This window comes from Saccopteryx bilineata, chromosome 8 (genome assembly GCF_036850765.1).
Source record: "Saccopteryx bilineata isolate mSacBil1 chromosome 8, mSacBil1_pri_phased_curated, whole genome shotgun sequence".
Lineage (NCBI taxonomy): Eukaryota > Metazoa > Chordata > Mammalia > Chiroptera > Emballonuridae > Saccopteryx > Saccopteryx bilineata.
Window position 1 is genome coordinate 90,496,432 of NC_089497.1, and position 18,442 is coordinate 90,514,873.

An 18,442-nucleotide genomic window follows, 5' to 3' on the forward strand; every position below is an offset into this window, starting at 1 on the left:
GGTGACACACTATGTGAGGAAAGTCTTGCTGTTTTGCCTATGAAAGACAACAAGAGGGGAGGATTTATTCAAGTCTTTCACTGAGTTCACTAAAGAAAAAAATCTAATGATGGATAAATTTATTTCGATGTGTACTGATGTTGCTCCGTGCATGGTGGGGAAAAACTGAGGATTCATAGTGCTTCTTCATGAACATGAAGAGAGACCCATCCTAAGTTTTCACTGCATCCTACATAAGGAGGTGCTTTGTGCTCAGATGCGTGGTGAGCAGCTAGCTGGATGAGGTGATGTCACTGGTCATTCGGGTGGTCAACTTTACCGTTGCTCAAGCTTTAAATGATCGCCAGTTTAAAACACTGCTGGATGAAGTTGGGAATAATTATCCTGGTCTGCTTCTGCACAACAATGTGTATTGATTTTCAAGAGGAAACGTGCTCAGCCATTTAGCGGCTTGTCTGAGCGAAATCCGGACTTTTCTTGAAATGAAAAACATCCAGCATCCTGAGTTAGCTACCACTGAGTGGCTCTTGAAGTTCTACTATCTGGTCGACATGACTGAACATCTGAACCAGCTCAATGTGAAAATGCAAGGTGTTGGAAATACAGTCTTATCCCTTCAACAAGCAGCATTTGCATTTGAAAACATTCTGGAACTCTTCATCGCTGACATTGAAAAAGTCATTTACTAAACTTTGAAAAACTGGGAGAGTTTAAAGATACATGCACAGCAAGTGGCCCTGCTCAACATCTTGATCTCCAGTAGCTAGTGGCCTTCACATCTAATCTCCTGCAGTCATTCAAAGCACGCTTTGGAGAATTTTGTGAGCACACTCGTCTTTTTAAGTTCATCACCCATCCACACGAGTGTGCAGTGGACAGCGCTGACCTGAGTTATATCCTCGGTGTCTCCATCAGAGATTTTGAGCTACAAGCTGCTGACCTGAAGGCCTCAGACATGTGGGTGAATAAGTTCAAGTCACTGAATGAAGATCTGGAAAGACTTGCACGACAGCAAGCAGAGTTGGCGAGCAAACACAAGTGGGGAGAAATGAAAAAACTTCAACCCACAGACCAGCTGATTGTCAAAACTTGGAATGCGCTTCCCATCACATACCACACACTGCAGCGTGTGAGTATTGCTGTACTGACAATGTTTGGCTCTATGTATGCATGTGAGCAGTCTTTCTCACATCTAAAGTACGTTAAGACCAACCTACGATCACGTTTAATGGATGGAAGTCTCAACGCCTGCATGAAGCTTAACCTCACCACATATCAACCAGACTACAAAGCCATCAGCAAAACCATGCAGCACCAGAAGTCGCATTAATGGTAAGAAGTACTTTATTCATCATTGGTTAGCAATAGCATAACAACATTATTAAAAAGAATTCAGAGACTTATTGTACTTTAAAAGTGTTGGTCTTACATAAAATGCATACATTTACTTGTATTTAGTGTAAACATATTGTATGGCTCTCACGGAATTACATTTTAAAATATGTGGCATTCATGGCTCTCTCAGCCAAAAATGTTCCCGACTCCTGGGATAGTACAATATAATAATTATTTCTGATCCCTTCCTGAGTTTCCCTCTATCTTGAGGACGTTTGCTGAGAAGTAAGACCTATTGCTTTTGTTGTTAATGCCAGGTTCTCAGAGAGCCCATGAAGGGCCTCCATTTCTCCCTAGACTCTGTTTGGGTCAAGCTCAGGTGACATTCAGAATCCCGCAGTTGGCTTGGGCAGATCAGGGTAGTTCTGATAGGAGACCCCTCAGAGAATAGGGCCCTCCTGAGATCTGCCTGTTCCTGTTCGGCCTCTATGAAGAAGGCCCAGGGAGATGTTTTCTGAATTATTTTTCTCAATCATTTATTCTAATTTTGGAGTCCTTTTGCATCCTCCCCCCACACCTTATTTTTACCACGTGTTATTTTACAAGCATAGTGGTAGCCATACAGATATTTAAGAGAACAAGATGTTTTTAATTTGTGAGTTTATATCATATCAGGGGATAAATAGAACCAAAAGATGATGTAAAATGAATATTGCAGAGGTTGGTGGAGATCTATGTAGAGTAGGAAGAGTGTACAAAGAATGGGCTCCTCACACAGCTGGGGAAGGGATGGTGGGAAAGTTTCTTGGATGTGGAAGTAACTTGGAACAAATTCAGAAGCAGAAGTTCGCCAAGGCAAAGAAAATAGGGGAGGGTGGAGGGCCTACCTGGTAACTGAAACTCCTGAGCAAAGGCACAACATGAGGAGAAACTAGCAAGAGCGCATGATGGAACTAAACATAGACACACTTTCTTTTCTGCAGTTTTGAATAGTTAATACTGTCTAAAGCTGTTTTATTACCATAGAACACATATTGATGCTTTTTTAGGATCCTACTAGATTAGCTATATTTAGTTCTTTAACCATGGTGTGCATAAATTAACACATCTATTTTCTGGAGGTTGACCTAGTGGAAGGGCTATGAGTCATTAGAATTATATACACCTCGGGTTACTTTCCGTGGCTGCCACTCACTAGCCATTTGACCAAGGAAGTTAGCTAAACACTTTTATTTTGATGTCCCCGAAACAGAAGTAAAATATGTATGCTTTAGAGTTGACAGTAGGATTAAATAACATGTTTTAAAGATACTTAAAATAATATGAGCCCAAACTAGCCCCTCATAAAATTGGCAGTTGTCACTGTTTCATTGGTTGATATAAATGTCAATTTGTATTTTTAAATATTAAATAAAATGCATTGAAGTTAGTAGTCATAGAATAATGAAAATATGATTTGATATAGCTAAATCACTCAGGCTTATATTATATATTAGGCTTATTTAGTAAAAAAAAAAATTTTAAATAGGTAAAACCTCAAATAGTATCCAATGTATTAGATGTTGCCCATCAATTTGTAAAGGAAGTTAATTCAGATGAACCCAAAGGGGAGAATTGCTCTACAAATGAGATTAATAAAAGTCAGCACAAACCTGAATCTCCTCTCCTGCAAAGGAGCAGCTGTGATGAGGTAAGCTGAAGAAAATATAGTAGACATTTCTGTCATACATGATCATAGAGACTGTCATGTATATACCTAACTAGAGCTGTAGAGCTTTGTAGATTATTTTATCACAATGGTGTTTCATGTGAATTTGTGTTTTATTAATCAGAACCATTCTTGACTATAAAAATTCCTTTAAGGAGTTTGCTTTGATTCCACTGAACTGATTTTCTGATGAATGACTCTGACTAGATGGTTTCTGGGCATTTCCACCAGCCTAGAAATGAATGACTATTTGGGAGGATCACAAAAATCGATAACACAATGCAATATAATAATTTTATATTAATCAAGACTTTAGAGGCTAAAAATACAAAACCTTGCCAAGTGTTTTAGATGACAGTAAATCTGACAGTTATTTAAACTCAGATTTATACCAAATGCTGGTAGTTATGGAGATTGATTACTGTCCCACAACGTGCTGGATACATTTTCATCAGCTCATGTCCATATTTTTATAATAGACTTGTATTGATTTTTTTTGGCAAAAAACAAACTTCCTCAGGTTTTTATCTATATAATAATCCTCATTCTTTTAGATGCCACTCACCTTTTCAATTCAGCTGAAAAACTGCATAACTTGGCCAATGACACACAGTTTGATACTTGGTGACAGGCTTGAACTTTGTCAGTCTCTTGAGTTTCAGTCTATGCTCATAGAACAAAAGAAAACATGCTCTATGCTAATAGGATGTCTTCACGGCAGAGGAACTATGCTTGAATGGTCCAGAAAAGTCAGTGTATTTGCATGGACTTCATGTTCTGATCCACCTGACACGGGTTTGTGAGGAATTACTACTGAATGAGTTAAAAAGCCTCATAATTATATTGGTAATGTATTAAAGACTGACAATGTGTTAGATACTATTCTAAGTATTTTACAGGTAATATCCATTTTTTCCTTTCTTAATTATTCTTTCCAGATGAGAAAATAGTGGCAAAAACTGTTTTTATAAATTGCCCGAGGTATTATTGAACTTACTGCTCACAAAAATTAGGGGACCAGGGAACGTGCAGATACTCCAGTGCATTTTCACCATGAAATAAAAGTTGGTTTTGCATCTCAGTTGCATAATTGAACAACTTTCTTTAACTTGTTGTTTGCTTTCCTGATATTCTTTTTTTCCCTGATATTCTTGTTTAATAAAAAAAATCAAATGCTTCATTTTTTTTTATCGCTTCATATTCATTTTGAAATATTCCCTAATTTTTGTAAGCAGTGCATATTTAAACCCAGATCTTCTGATTCCAAATTACTTGCTTTTAATTGCTACTCAGAGGCTATGGTTTTAAGGATTTTTTTTTCATGCCTGCCATTTTATCTAATTTATTCTATCAGTAATAATAGTGATAAATCAACAGCTAATATTTATTAAACACCTGCTGCTAGGCATTATGCTTAATTATTTGCCTGCCTTATTCAATACTTGCAATAACCATATAAGTTTTACATTATTATCAACCAATTTAACAGATGAGGATGATGGGGTGCTGTGTAAGTAACCCTACTAAAATACTATAGAGCTTATTTCTTTGCCGGTGCTTCTAATCTCTACAATAAATGGTGTCTGCCTTTCGTCCACATAGATAACTCTTGCATAGACCCTCAACCTCTTTTCTTAACTTAAGAACCTTTACTTCAGTAGTTTCATTCAGGACTATATATTTAAACAACTGGAGAAACATTAAAGAAACACACAACTGAGTTCAACTTCTCTGTGGGTGGAGTCCATACGTGTGGTTTTAGCAACTGCTCAGTGATTCTGGTGAGTGTTCCTGGTAGGAGTCACAGCCTTGACCCTCAGGTGTGCACCTGTCTGTAGTGCATCCATGGAAGAGATGCTACAATCATATTCCTGGCAGTCTTCTTATGCTGAAGAGCAGTGATTCTCTAACGATAATAAGTATCAGAAACACTGGGTGTGCATTTCTGGTCTGCCACTCAATTTTTTTTTCCACATCTGGGTTAGGACTCATGAATCTGATTTTTAATTAGCCTATTAAACAATTCCAAAGCCTAGAATAGTCAAAATGGTGCTAATGCCTAATATCTGTCTTAGGGATTTTCTTATGGATTAAGGACACTGTATATATATCCTTGGAAGCGGGTGCAATTCATGAAGGAGCTTTCATTTTAGAGATTGAAATCTGGATTAAAATAATGACTCTTAGTTTCTTGTAGCTTTTATACATTGGGTAATTTACTTAGCCTTTTTTTCTCTATTCCTCTTCTGGAAAGTGGGGATAAATATGTCTTTTGGGGATCTCATGTGGCCCAGAGGAGGAATAATGGAGGTACAGCACTGATTCTTCAAATGCTCTAGCCTTTTTAGAATTGGGCAGGGTCATGCTGGGCTCTGAGTGCAAGTGACTTATGACAGTTCTGGTCTGAAACATTAAAGAACTGATGTTGAACCTTCTGGCTTTTTCCTATCCTGCCACCAATATGTGGAAGCCAATTATTCCAAAGGCATAGCAATAAAATGCACATGTCCTATATTTCTGATGCACTGCATAGAAAGGGCTGCCCGGCTTGCTGCTGGGGTCACTGCCACTGCACTGAATTTCTAAAGATTTTATTTATTGATTTTAGAGAAAGGAGAGAGAGAGAGAGAGAGAGAGAAAGGGAGAAAGAGAAAGAAAGGCAGAAGTGGGAAGTATCAATGCATTGTTGCTTCTCATATGTGCCTTGACTGGGCAAGTCAGGGGTTTTGAACCGCGACCTGAGGGTTCCAGGCCGATGCTCCATCGCTCCATCCACTGTGCCACCACAGGTCTGCACTGAGTTTTCAATGCTTCCTTGTTAGTGCAGTGTACATACATACACTCGTCTACTCACCTATTGCTTACTGGATACCTGTAATTTCCTTCCCACATGTTTCTAAACTCGATAATGTTTTCAAGCTGAACTCATTATTTCTCCTCCAAAACCTATAGATGTTGACTATTGGTATCAGTCTATCTACCCCGGCTTCCCAGGCCAGCAAGCACAGTGATTTTCTATAGTCCTTTCTCTCCCACTTCTGCATGTCCAACCAGTTACTATGTCACATGCAGTCTACCATCTAAAAACTCTCTTGACTGCTTGGTCATTTGTATTCTTATTGTTATTCTAAATACTGACATTCACTTTTACTTAAAGTGCAAAAGGTTCACAGAGTGTAAATTTCATTTATTCTCTCCCCTTCTAGAAATCAATAATATTCCCAATTTTGTATATAGGTATTTATTGAAACCAATATGAATATATTTTGCAGACTGCCCTTTGTAAACATGCTTTTTTACACTAAAGTTAATATTTTGATATTCATATAAGTACATTCTATACCCTTCTCATTCTATATAGTAGCTGTAATATACTCCGTTTAATGTTTATTTGTTTTATAAGTGAAAGGTCAGGAGGCAGAGAGACAGACTCCCTCCTACATGTGCCCCAACCTGGATCCACCCGGCAAGCTCCCTAACTTAGCAGTACTCTGCTCATCTGGGGCCCTTGCTCTTTTGCTCAGCAACCGAGCTATTTCAGTGCCTGAGGCAAGACCTTGGTGCCATCCTTAGCACCCAGGGGGCCAACTTGCTTGAATGAGCCATGGCTGTGAGAGGGAAGGAAGAGAGAGCGAGAGAGAATGGGGAGGGGTGGAGAAGCAGATGGTAGCTTCTCCTGTGTGCCCTGACTGGGAATTGAGCCTGAAACTTCCACATGCTAGAACTGATGCTCTGCCACTGTGCTAACCAGCCAGGGCCAGTGGAATTTTTAAAATCTGTTTTCCACTGCTTAACATTTACACTGTTTGAGTCTTTTGCCAGTACAAACTATAGTATAAAGAATAATTTTGAAAAATGTTGTTTTCCATATGTATGTATATTTGCATAATAAATTCCTGAAATACCTAAGTGAAGAGGGTTATGCATTTGCAATATTGCTATTGCCAAATGGCTGTAACATTTTTATTGGTTTCCTTGCGTTCACTCACTATTGCCCAATCTTTCTCTCTCACACACTACAATTGGGACTCTGCAGTGGCTTTATGTTCCCGATAAGTTTGAGTCTAATATTCTCTGTATGGCAGGCAGGATCCTTCATGATTTGCCCCTGCTTGTGTTTCTCCCCTTTATATTTTTTAATATCCTACTTTTGGCTGTAAAATATAAACTACTTCCAGTTTTATGCCACTGTGCTATTTGACTCCATGTCTTAGTCTACGTATCATTCCCTCACCCTGGAATGCTGCCCCTGCCACTTTTTGCCCATAGAATTCTTGCTTGTCTGAGGTAAATGCCTGCTCCCTGCACCTGCTTCTGTTGTTGACTTATTAACCTGTGCTTCTGTGGCCAACAGCTAGCGTAGCATCTGGCAGCTTCCCAACAGCTTTTTCTTTATATTTAATTTTTTAATAATATATTTAACAATCTTCTCTCAATTGCACTCTAACAGTCTGCTTGTTTATTTTTCAATTAAGGACTGAGCATAGAGGAATCTACTCTTATATCTAGAAGTTACACAATGGGGATTGAACAAGTTAATACCAGTATAGATAATCCACATTAGATAATTCTGCTCTGGTGTGGAATTTATTTTGCTTTAGTTTCCTCATTTAGACATTTTCTCTGATTCAGTGGATAACTGCCAAATTCTATTCTTATTTTCTTCTGTGCATTTACAGTGGATCTATATTTTTGTACTGGATTCATCTGCTCCCCCATCATTACCTTAAGAAGCACATGGTATTTCATATGCATTTATTTATTCATTCATTCAACTCACTTTTAATGATTACCAATTTGTGCCAAGCACAGCTCCTGGCACTGAGGAGGGAAAGTTCCCTGATTACATTACATTCTAATAGGGCTAGAGAGACAATAAATAAATATGTAGAGTAAATTCACACAGAGGTAAGTTATTTTGAGGAAAAGAAGCAGATAAAGGGATTACAAAGGGGAGGAGTCTATATTTTTAGGGTCATCAGCAGGAGCATCCCCTACTCTCTGATTAGGTGACATTTGAGCAGAGACCAAATTGAATAAGTGGAATGATGGTGTGGAGATGTGGAGAAAGATCATTCCAGGCATTGGGTACAGTAAGCCCTCAAGCATGAAACACTAGTGAATAACATGATAAATCCTCAGTTCTTCAGCCTCCAGTTCTAAAAATTTCTGAAGGGACTATTTATAATTGTTTATATGGTTTTAAAGAAACCAGTAAAGCCTATAGATAAGTAAAACTTTAAAAACATTATATTTCAAGTTAAAAAGGGTATGACTTTGCCTAACAATTAGTGCTATCTGAATTTTAAGATATAGAAAATTTAGTAAAGCATACTTAGATACATTTTTAATTGGTTTAGATGGAAGTTTTACCAACAAAAACAGGAGAATGTACAAACCCAAGAGACAGGCTCTTGTGTGAAGGGTCCTTCGATGAAGAAGCTTCAGCCCAGTCCTTTCAGGAAGTTTTAAATGAATGGAGAACCCGACATCATCATGGCGAGAAAGAGAACTTACCTGCAGCAAAACCAGGTATAGCTATTTTTATAAACTGAACATTGTAAAATAAAGCTGAACTTGTCCCCTTTCTCTGTGAATATAAATACTATGTTTAAAACTACACTGCTCACAAAAATTAGGGGATATTTCAAAATAAATATGAAGCGTTGAAATATCCCCTAATTTTTGTGAGCAGTATATTAACACCGGGATAGCAGTTTGATATAACTCCTCAAAAGAATATGGACTGTATGACCATTGGTTTGTGGTTTAATATTTCTAGAACCCCTGAACTGGGCTTTGGGGATATTTGTTTTTGTTACCTATGTAAATTCAGGTTCCCAACTGAATAGGGAATTGTTTCTTTCAGCTCCCCTTCTCCTAGCAGAAAGTTTTTGCCAGAACACTGTTTCTTTATTGAATTGTAATTACAAAACATAAAACAGGAGGATCTGTGCAATAGGGAAGTAATGAATTTTTTTATATATGTCTTAATAAATACACTTTAAATATTTATACTACCATGAACTTCAGGGGAGAATTGATTTGTCTTCTGTTTTTCTTTCTTTTTGAAGAAACACTTTGTGTTTTTATTTTTTCTTGATGATTTTCACATCCATTTTCTAGACACTGATGACCTAGATGACTGAAGTGTACATCCAGTATCTTTAAGTTTCCTACTATCTCTTGAAGAAAATCATACTTTTAAAAGTATTTAATTTGGTAATTTTATTACTCAGAATCTTGTAGAGACATCTACTTCTCATTGAAAATAAAATTTCAGGTAATAAATTTTAATAATGTATCATAGTTGAAATTATCCAATATTATTATTTTTCAGGAAAGGAACTCTTCGATTATTCCCCTTTATAACACAGTATAATTTCTAATATTAAGGTATTAGATGCCATCTTTCCAGTTTTAACTGGATTTTTTACTAAATCATTTTCTCTCTTCAAATATTTTTCCTACATATTTTATAATATGATACATTAAGCAAATGACTGTGGTTATGTCCCATTAATCCTTATTTATGGACATTGACATTAGAATTTCATATAATATTTACATGTCAGAATATGTCATTATTTAAAAAAATTTTTTCAACCATTAAAATATGTAAAAACTACTCTTAGCTCAAAGGCCATGAAAAACAGGGCCAGATTTGTCCTGTGTACTGTGATTTGCTGATCTTTGACCTATTAAATGAATTCTTTTCTATTTCTGTCAATAAAGATATTTAGAAAGAATTGGAACATGTGCAGGGATAATGGTGTGCCTTTACCATTCATGGAAGACCTGTATTACTCTTCAGAGGGACTTGATGGCCTTGATATTGCACAGATGATCATGCTTGCACATTAGATTGATGGCAGTGCTCAGGGGATTTGGTAAACAGTAAACATCTGTCAAAGGGCAGTTATATTTCACCCTTTCTATCATGGATAAGGCAGAGGTTCGTCCACATGGGAAAAGCTACATATTTTAGACACAGATGTGCCTTCTCTGCTTGTCGAATGCCTGCCAACAGAAGCTTTATTTATCACCGTGGTATCTCACACATTGTCTCAGACCAAGACGCTCATTTTATTATGAAAGAGATACAGCAATAGGCAAGTATCCATGGTATTTATTGATCTTACCAAGTGCAGTGTTTTCAGAAGCAGCTGGCTTGATAGTGTTATGGAATGGCCTGCTGAAGTTCCCGGATAGGTGTCAGCTGAGAAATGATGTCTTATGAGGTAGGAGTGCTTTTCCTATTGGGTGCTGTATGTTATGTGCAACTTCAGTCATGCTGCTATTAAACAGGTAGCATTTGAGGTCTCATCGACACCAATGGTTAGGTAGGGTTGCTGTACAACTATGTTGGTTGAGATCAAGACCCAAAGAACAGTTGAATTATTACACAATAAAGAATAGACAGTCTTTCATTTGGAAACTATTCAATAACACACTTATTAATCTTTTTGTGTTCAGTAATAATGTTCATTGGGAAAATGTAGCAATCCAATGAAAAATGGGCTTGTTTGGTCTTAGATCCTTTGGAAATGAAGATTTGAGTCACTCTACCAGGTAAAAAGGTGCTGGCAGATAGCAGGTGGAATGAAATGAGTGGTGGAAGAAGGAGGCTATGGTAATCAAATCAACTTAGGCCTCAAAACTAGCTGCTAAAATGGTGACTATAGCTGGAAAATATTGTGTTGAATAACTGCTTTGTTTTTCTCCTCATTTTTTCTTGAAGTCTTATATGTCATGTAATACTGGTATCTAACATTTTAATTTAAGATCCACTTGGGAGTATCACTAAATTAAAATCTTCATATGATACAAAGTGCCTATAAAACTTTGTGTTTTGTGTTTTTCTTGTGCTTCACACATTTATTTACTCTCAAAGAAAATGACTGAAAGAGAAAGAGAACGGTTGTTTAGATGCAAAATAAGAAGACCCTGTCTCTCCAGATCCAGTCTCTTTTATATCTGCCTTACTCTGTGCTCTGAGAATTTAAACTCTAGATATTATGTCACCTGAGATTCTTTGTTCTCTGGCTTCTAATTGGATTTGGCCAACTAGAGACACTAACAGGACACTGAAGGGTGAGAAGAAAGACAGGCATTAACTCTCCTCCTCCATATTGATGTGCTGAGATTTTGCAGTGACTGCATTCTTTATCTATGTTATTAACATCACTCAGATTAACTCCCTTCAGTGACATCTTACAATAGTTCTCTTGCTCAGTCCTCTCAAGCCTAGGGGTGGTAACAGCTTTCCACTATTTCAGCCTCTTGGTACTGCAACATCACTTATCCCCATCACTGTAACACATGGGATGAGTTAGTCCCTCATTTTTAAAGTTAAGTTTTCTTTTTCTTGTCAAGACTCTGAGGTACAGATGATCAAAAAAGAGATTTTTGAAACACCAAGATTTGAGCTGAGGTCTAGTATGAGTTGGAGAGTGGGGAAAGACAGAAGCACATGCAAAAACTCCATGATGGAAGAGGGGACGTACTGTGTTAATGGAACTGAAGGCAGGTGGGTCTGGCCAAACCTTAGACAGCAAGGGAGGGTATTCTAACACAATAGAATAGAGAGGTGTTACATTTAGTGGCCTGGAAAGACAAACCTATGGAGAAGATAAAGAGTGGCATAGATATAGGTGGAATGCTGGCATAGTGCATTAGTATAGAAACCAATGGAGGCTAGTGTCTTAAAATAAAGAAGTTGAGGTCAAGTGTAATTGCTGGAGAGAAATCATTAAAATGAAAACTTTTGTTGATACAATATGTGATTGTTGTTGCCCCGGAGTATTTTATATATATTATTATTTGTGTGTATATTATTATATATATGTGTGTGTTAGTAAATGTTTTCCTTTTCCTAAGATATTAAGTAGATACAAAATAACATTTATAAAGTTTATATAGCTTATAAAGAAAAATAAAACAGGAAGCACCTGTACTCTCCCTTCATCCCTTCCAAGAGATTATCACCAGCTTGAGTTTTGTGGTTTTTCATTCCCTTGATTTTCTGTATGTGTGTATCTCTAAACAACATAATGTTAAATTTGCATAAATTTGAACATTAGTAAGTGAAAAGCTGGTATATGTATTCCTTTGCAACTTGTTTATTTCACTGAATATTATATGATGGTATTTACCCAGGAAGCTGTGCATAGTTTTATTTCATTCATTTTTCACTGCTTAATAGTCTTCTGTTATATGAATATAGCACTATTTACCTGTTTAAATGGAGATGATTGTTTGGATTGACTTTTCATTTTCGCCATTACAAATGATGCTGTTGTGAGTATTCTGTGCAGGTCTCCTGGAACACATGTGCACACATTTCTGTGATATCTATTCCTGGAACGGAACAGCTGTTTGATTGGATGTGCATGTATTCAATATACTAGATAAAGCTGAATTATTTACCTAAATGTTTGTATCAGTTTACACTCTCACCTGCAGTGTATAAAAAATTTAGCTGCTTCCCATTATCACCAACACTTCAATAATCATATTTTTTCTGGTCTGATAGAGATACAATGGTATATCTAATTTGCATACCTCATTGCAAATGATATCAAGTATCTTTCCATATGTTTCTTGGCCATTTAGCTTGATATCCTTTGAATTCCCAAGTTTTCTCATTATTTCTTCCAAGAAATCTCCATCAGTTTTAAATATCTGTAAATAGTGGTTTTAATTTGGTAATTCTTTTGAAACATCTTAAGCATCTGGAAGTAAATTGCCACATAGACATAAGTTCATGAAGACTGTTGTCTCCCCCAGGTGCCATTCTGAGTTATTTTACTTGTTTTTTCCATAATGTGTGAATATTATTGTCAGTGGCTGTAATATGTACCTTTATGTTGGTGTCTGTTTATAGAATATATAATGAATCTATTTGTATTTGTCTTTAGCATTTAAAGAAATTAGTTGCTTTTAAAAACCTTGTGAATTATAAGATTCTTTCATTTCAAAGGATTATTGAAAACTGTCTGTACAGTCATTTAATAAATCATCTATATTTAACACTTTTGCATTATTTAAGCCCAGAGCTATTGATTATAGATAAATATTAGAGCATATGTGGTGAGTTCTGTATCTTGAGTGGTTACAATAATTTATAGCCTATGTTACATTAACTTTCATATTATATTCATTGTTATAGACTCACTGAAAGAATGTGCAGTGCAAACAGATTTGAAAATTTGGAGAGAACCACTTAATATTGAATTTAAAGAAGACAATATATCCTATATGGAAAAATTATGGCTTAAAAAACAAAGAAGGTATTTATTGAATTTTTACAGCATTAATAAATATAAAAGCTTGTAAATATAAAGATTTTTTGCTTGTGTGACATGCTTTTTCATAACAATTTTATATATGTATACCTTACATTTTCATAAATAATTTTAAAGTAATATCAAGTCTCCATGAAGGTTCTACAATTCTAATAAGAAATTTAATTTTACTTATGTATATAATGTACCATTAGTTTAGGGTTTTCCTTGAAAATATAAATATAAATATGGAAAAAAGCACAAAACTGTATAAAGTTTGAGTAATAGCAAAATAGTGTGATAAATAAAAACTGAAAAGAAGATACTGCTCTCAGGTTTTTACATTAGCATAAACTTCTGAGGCTATATTTTTCAGAATCTACTTTTAAGTTTAATTAGACCTTTAATTTTATAATGCTATTAATAGTATTCAAATGTATTTTATTCAAAGATTATTATAATTCGATTCACCATTTCATGAAGTTTAAAATTTAACATTAAATATTATTAACCAACAATATTTATGTATTTTTCAGTCCTTAAGGCTGAGAAGTCCAAGATAATGATGCCAGCAAACTCCGTGTCTGCAGGGAACCAGCTTCCTGGTTCATAGATTCCTGTCTTCTCACAGTGTACCCATATGCAGATGGGGCTAGGGGTCTTTCTTGGGTCTCTTTTATAAGGTCACTAATTCCATTTATGAAGGCTCAACTATCATGACCTACTCTTCTTCCAAAATCCTCACCTCCTAATACTATCATATTACCGTGAAGTAAGATTTCATTGTATTAATTTTGTGGGAGTGCAGACATTCAGAACAGAGCTTTCTGCTCCTGGTCCCTCAAAGGTCATTTCCTACTTTCATATAAAATATGTTAATTCATTTCAATAACTCTAAGATTCTTAACTCATTCCAGCACCAACTCAAAAGTCTAACATCCACATTATTATTTAAATGTCATCTAAATCAGATCTGGGTGATACTCAGTGTATTATTTCTTCTGAGGTAAATTGCACTCTAACTGTGAACCTATGAAATCAAACATGATATGTGCTTCCAAAAAGACAATGGCAGGACGGGCATGTGATTGATCTACCCATTTTAAAAGGGAGAAATAAGAGAGAAGAAGCAGGTCCTGAGCTAGTCTGCAGCCCATTAGACCATTAGACCTCAAGTCTTGAGAATGATCTCCTTTGTCCATGCCGTGCCCTCCAGACCCACTGGGATGGAAGTCCCAAAGTCTCTGGGTGGCTCTGCCCTCATGGCTCTGTGCTGAGTCACATGTCTGTGACTCTCAGTGCTGGCATCTGTGAACCTAGACCAGAAGAGCCATCAGATTCCAGCACTGGATAGTCATAGACATGTGACCCAGCACAGAGCCGCCATAGGAATACAGCTATCGAAAGCCATGAGGTCAGAACCACCCGCAGACTTTGGGCCCAACCTGTCCAACAAAGCTACAGGGCAGGACTGCTGCTTCAGTGTGTCCAGAAGTCTGGACTCCTGCTCTAGTGTGTCTAGAAGGTGGGATTTCCATCCCAGAAAGAGGAGTCAACCTGAATATTTTACAAAAGATACCTTTGGATAATGCAAAGTTCTGTTTTTCCTTTCATTTTCATCTACTGATTCTAGCATTTTTCAGCAGATTTCGCCTGCAGCACTGACTACTCCCTGATCTATTGGTGATTTACTATTTCCTTCATTTCTTCTATATGTATATTTATTATTGAAATTCTTGAAGGAACAATATATTTTTTATTTATTCAATTGATTATTTTCGTGGACTCATATATATTTGATTTTTTGGATTACTATCCAATACTATTGTTCTTTATTTTGTGATTCAAATACTAGTTTCTACTTTGAACATCAAGAGCTCTTTCAGGTTGACTCCTATTTTCTTTCAACATGGTTTTGTTTGCTGTTGGTTTGCTTTGAACATCTCTTCATTTTTATGGCTCATAAGATGGACTTACCTGTTCCAATCCAAGAATCATTTCTCCAAGAGTCTGAGTCCTTTTTTTGGAGAACTGTATTCGGAATCCTATATCTGGGCTCCAGCTGTGCTCATTGCTACTCAGGTGTCACAGATCTTAAGCCTTCTTAGAGAACATCTAGAAAATATATGTATATAAATTTCAACCCAGTGTATATACACAACTAAATTTATATCTGTATCTATTCACCTGAATGTCTAGTAAAGTAAACATAAGTTCACACTTATACCTCCAACTCCAAACCAGCATCATGTGGTTTATTGACTTTCTCTCTTTCCTTATTTGTAGTTTCTTTTTACCTACAGTGAGAATCTGGCTCTCATTATCTATGATATATGTATTAATTTATCAACATCAGTATATATCATTACTAATATCACTGTGAAAAAAAATTCACCAACTGGAATACATTGTTTATGTACAGTACTCTTTATTGTTAGCCTATAGCATCCAGTCAAAACCTTTTCCAGATTTGCTCTGGCCATAATACTCATTTCTTACCCACTTCCTTTAGAATAGTTTTACCATTCATTAATATAATGAATGGTAAATTCATGGGGGAACAATTTTTTTTTTCATTTTCTGTTGCATGAGGTTTTAGAACTGTTTCTATATATGTCTGCATTGCTGATTCCAAATGTGAAATCCATTTTTTGGTGCATGCTCTAGTTTTTATGCAATTTTAATTTCTTTTTGTTACAGTTAATGGCATGCGTTGGTTTTTAAATTGGAGTTAAAGGGCAACGACCCTTGGATTGAACATAACCACAAGGCAATTAATGTTTTACAAACATCACTTTTACATAATTATAGTTGTTTTTAAGTGTAAAAAGTTATTATCTGATAAAAACACCCTCTTATTTTGTTTTAAGATTGAATCATGGCTTCTTTGAGTAGGTGTAAATGTAAGAATAGTCCTGACACCTTCTGTTATATATGTGGCTGTTACACACTTCGTCAAAGGCACAATATTTCATCATTTGTGACATGTGCATATATTGCCTATTTTCAAGTTCCTCTTGGTGATCAAGAGAAGAATTGGGCTCCTCATATTGTGTGTCATAATTCCGAGGAAGTGCTTTGTGACTGGACAAATGGAAAACGGAAAGAATGTCTTTTGGTATTCCCATGGTTTGGCGTGAACCTAAGGATCACAACAGTGACTGTTATTTCTGTCTGATCCATAGAAAGGGCATCGGCAAGAAAAAATAGCATATGATCACATATCCTAATATTTCTTCAGCAACACGACCTATCCCACACTCTGCTGAGACACTCCCGGTTCCAGTTTTCAATGGTTTTATTTCTTCTAAGGACGAAGAAAGTGAACATAGTGATCAAGTGTATTTTGATAAGATGCATGAGGAAATGGTTGTAGAATCTGAAGGGTCTTCTTCTTTTTTTTTTTTCTTTTAGGATTTGCTTTTTTTTTTTTTTTTTTTTTTTTCTTATAATTTTATTTTTTTAATGGGGTGACATCAATAAATCAGGATACATATATTCAAAGATAACAAGTCCAGGTTATCTTGTCGTTCAATTATGTTGCATACCCACCACCCAAAGTCAGATTGTCCTCTGTCACCTTCTATCTTGTTTTCTTTGTGCCCCTCCCACCCCCTATCCCTCTTCCATTCCCCCCTCCCCCCCGTAACCACCACACTCTTATCAATGTCTCTTAGTTTCACTATTATGTCCCACCTACGTATGGAATAATACAGTTCCTGGTTTTTTCTGATTTACTTATTTCGCTTCGTATCATGTTATCAAGATCCCACCATTTTGCTGTAAATGTTCCGATGGCTGAGTAGTATTCCATAGTGTATATGTGCCACATCTTCTTTATCCAGTCATCTATTGATGGGCTTTTTGGTTGTTTCCATGTCCTGGCCACTGTGAACAATGCTGCAATAAACATGGGGCTGCATGTGTCTTTACGTATCAATGTTTCTGAGTTTTGGGGATATATACCCAGGAGAGGGATTGCTGGGTCATAAGGTAGTTCTATTTTCAGTTTTTTGAGGAACCACCATACTTTCTTCCATAATGGTTGTACTACTTTACATTCCCACCAACAGTGTATGAGGGTTCCTTTTTCTCCACAGCCTCTCCAACATTTGCTATTACCTGACTTGCTAATAACAGCTAATCGAACAGGTGTGAGGTGGTATCTCATTGCCGTTTTGATTTGCATTTCTCTAATAGCTAAAGAAGATGAGCATCTTTTCATATATCTGTTGGCCATTTGTATTTCTTCCTGGGAGAAGTGTCTATTCATATCCTCTTCCCATTTTTTTATTGGATTGTTTGTTTGTTTGTTGTTGAGTTTTATGAGTTCTTTGTATATTTTGGATATTAGGCCCTTATCTGAGCTGTTGTTTGAAAATATCATTTCCCATTTAGTTGGCTTTCTGTTTATTTTGTTACCAGTTTCTCTTGCTGAGCAAAAACTTCTTAGTCTGATGTAGTCCCATTCATTAATTTTTGCCTTCACTTCTCTTGCCATTGGAGTCAAATTCATAAAATGCTCTTTAAAACCCAGGTCCATGAGTTGAGTACCTATGTCTTCTTCTATGTACTTAATTGTTTCAGGTCTTATGTTTAGATCTTTGATCCATTTTGAGTTAATTTTTGTAAAGGGGGAGAGACTGTAGTCCAGTTTCATTCTTTTGCATGTGGCTTTCCAGTTTTCCCAGCACCATTTATTGAAGAGCCTTTCTTTTCTCCATTGTGTGTTGTTGGCCCCTTTATCAAAAATTATTTGACTATATATATGTGGTTTTATTTCTGGACTTTCTATTCTGTTCCATTGGTCTGAGTGTCTATTTTTCTGCCAATACCATGCTGTTTTGATTGTCATGGCCCTATAATAGAGTTTGAAGTCAGGTATTGTTATGCCCCCAGCTTCATTCTTTTTCTTTAGGAGTGCTTTGGCTATTCGGGGTTTTTTATAGTTCCATATAAATCTGATGATTTTTTGCTCTATTTCTTTAAAAAATGTCATTGGAAGTTTGATGGGAATTGCATTAAATTTGTATATTGCTTTGGGTAATATAGCCATCTTGATTTTATTTATTCTTCCTAGCCAAGAACAAGGTATATTTTTCCATCTCATTAT

General features: G+C 36.2%; 1 protein-coding gene across 1 annotated transcript in view; it reads left to right on the top strand.

Moving 5' to 3' along the window:
* Positions 1 to 18,442, top strand: part of ZBBX (zinc finger B-box domain containing) — a 141,927-nt gene that overhangs the window by 63,684 nt on the left and 59,801 nt on the right. The window contains exons 7-9 of the mRNA XM_066241422.1: positions 2,864 to 3,025; positions 8,404 to 8,575; positions 13,215 to 13,335. Of these exons, the coding sequence (XP_066097519.1) occupies positions 2,864 to 3,025; positions 8,404 to 8,575; positions 13,215 to 13,335 (455 nt within the window). The remainder of the gene's footprint in view (positions 1 to 2,863; positions 3,026 to 8,403; positions 8,576 to 13,214; positions 13,336 to 18,442) is intronic.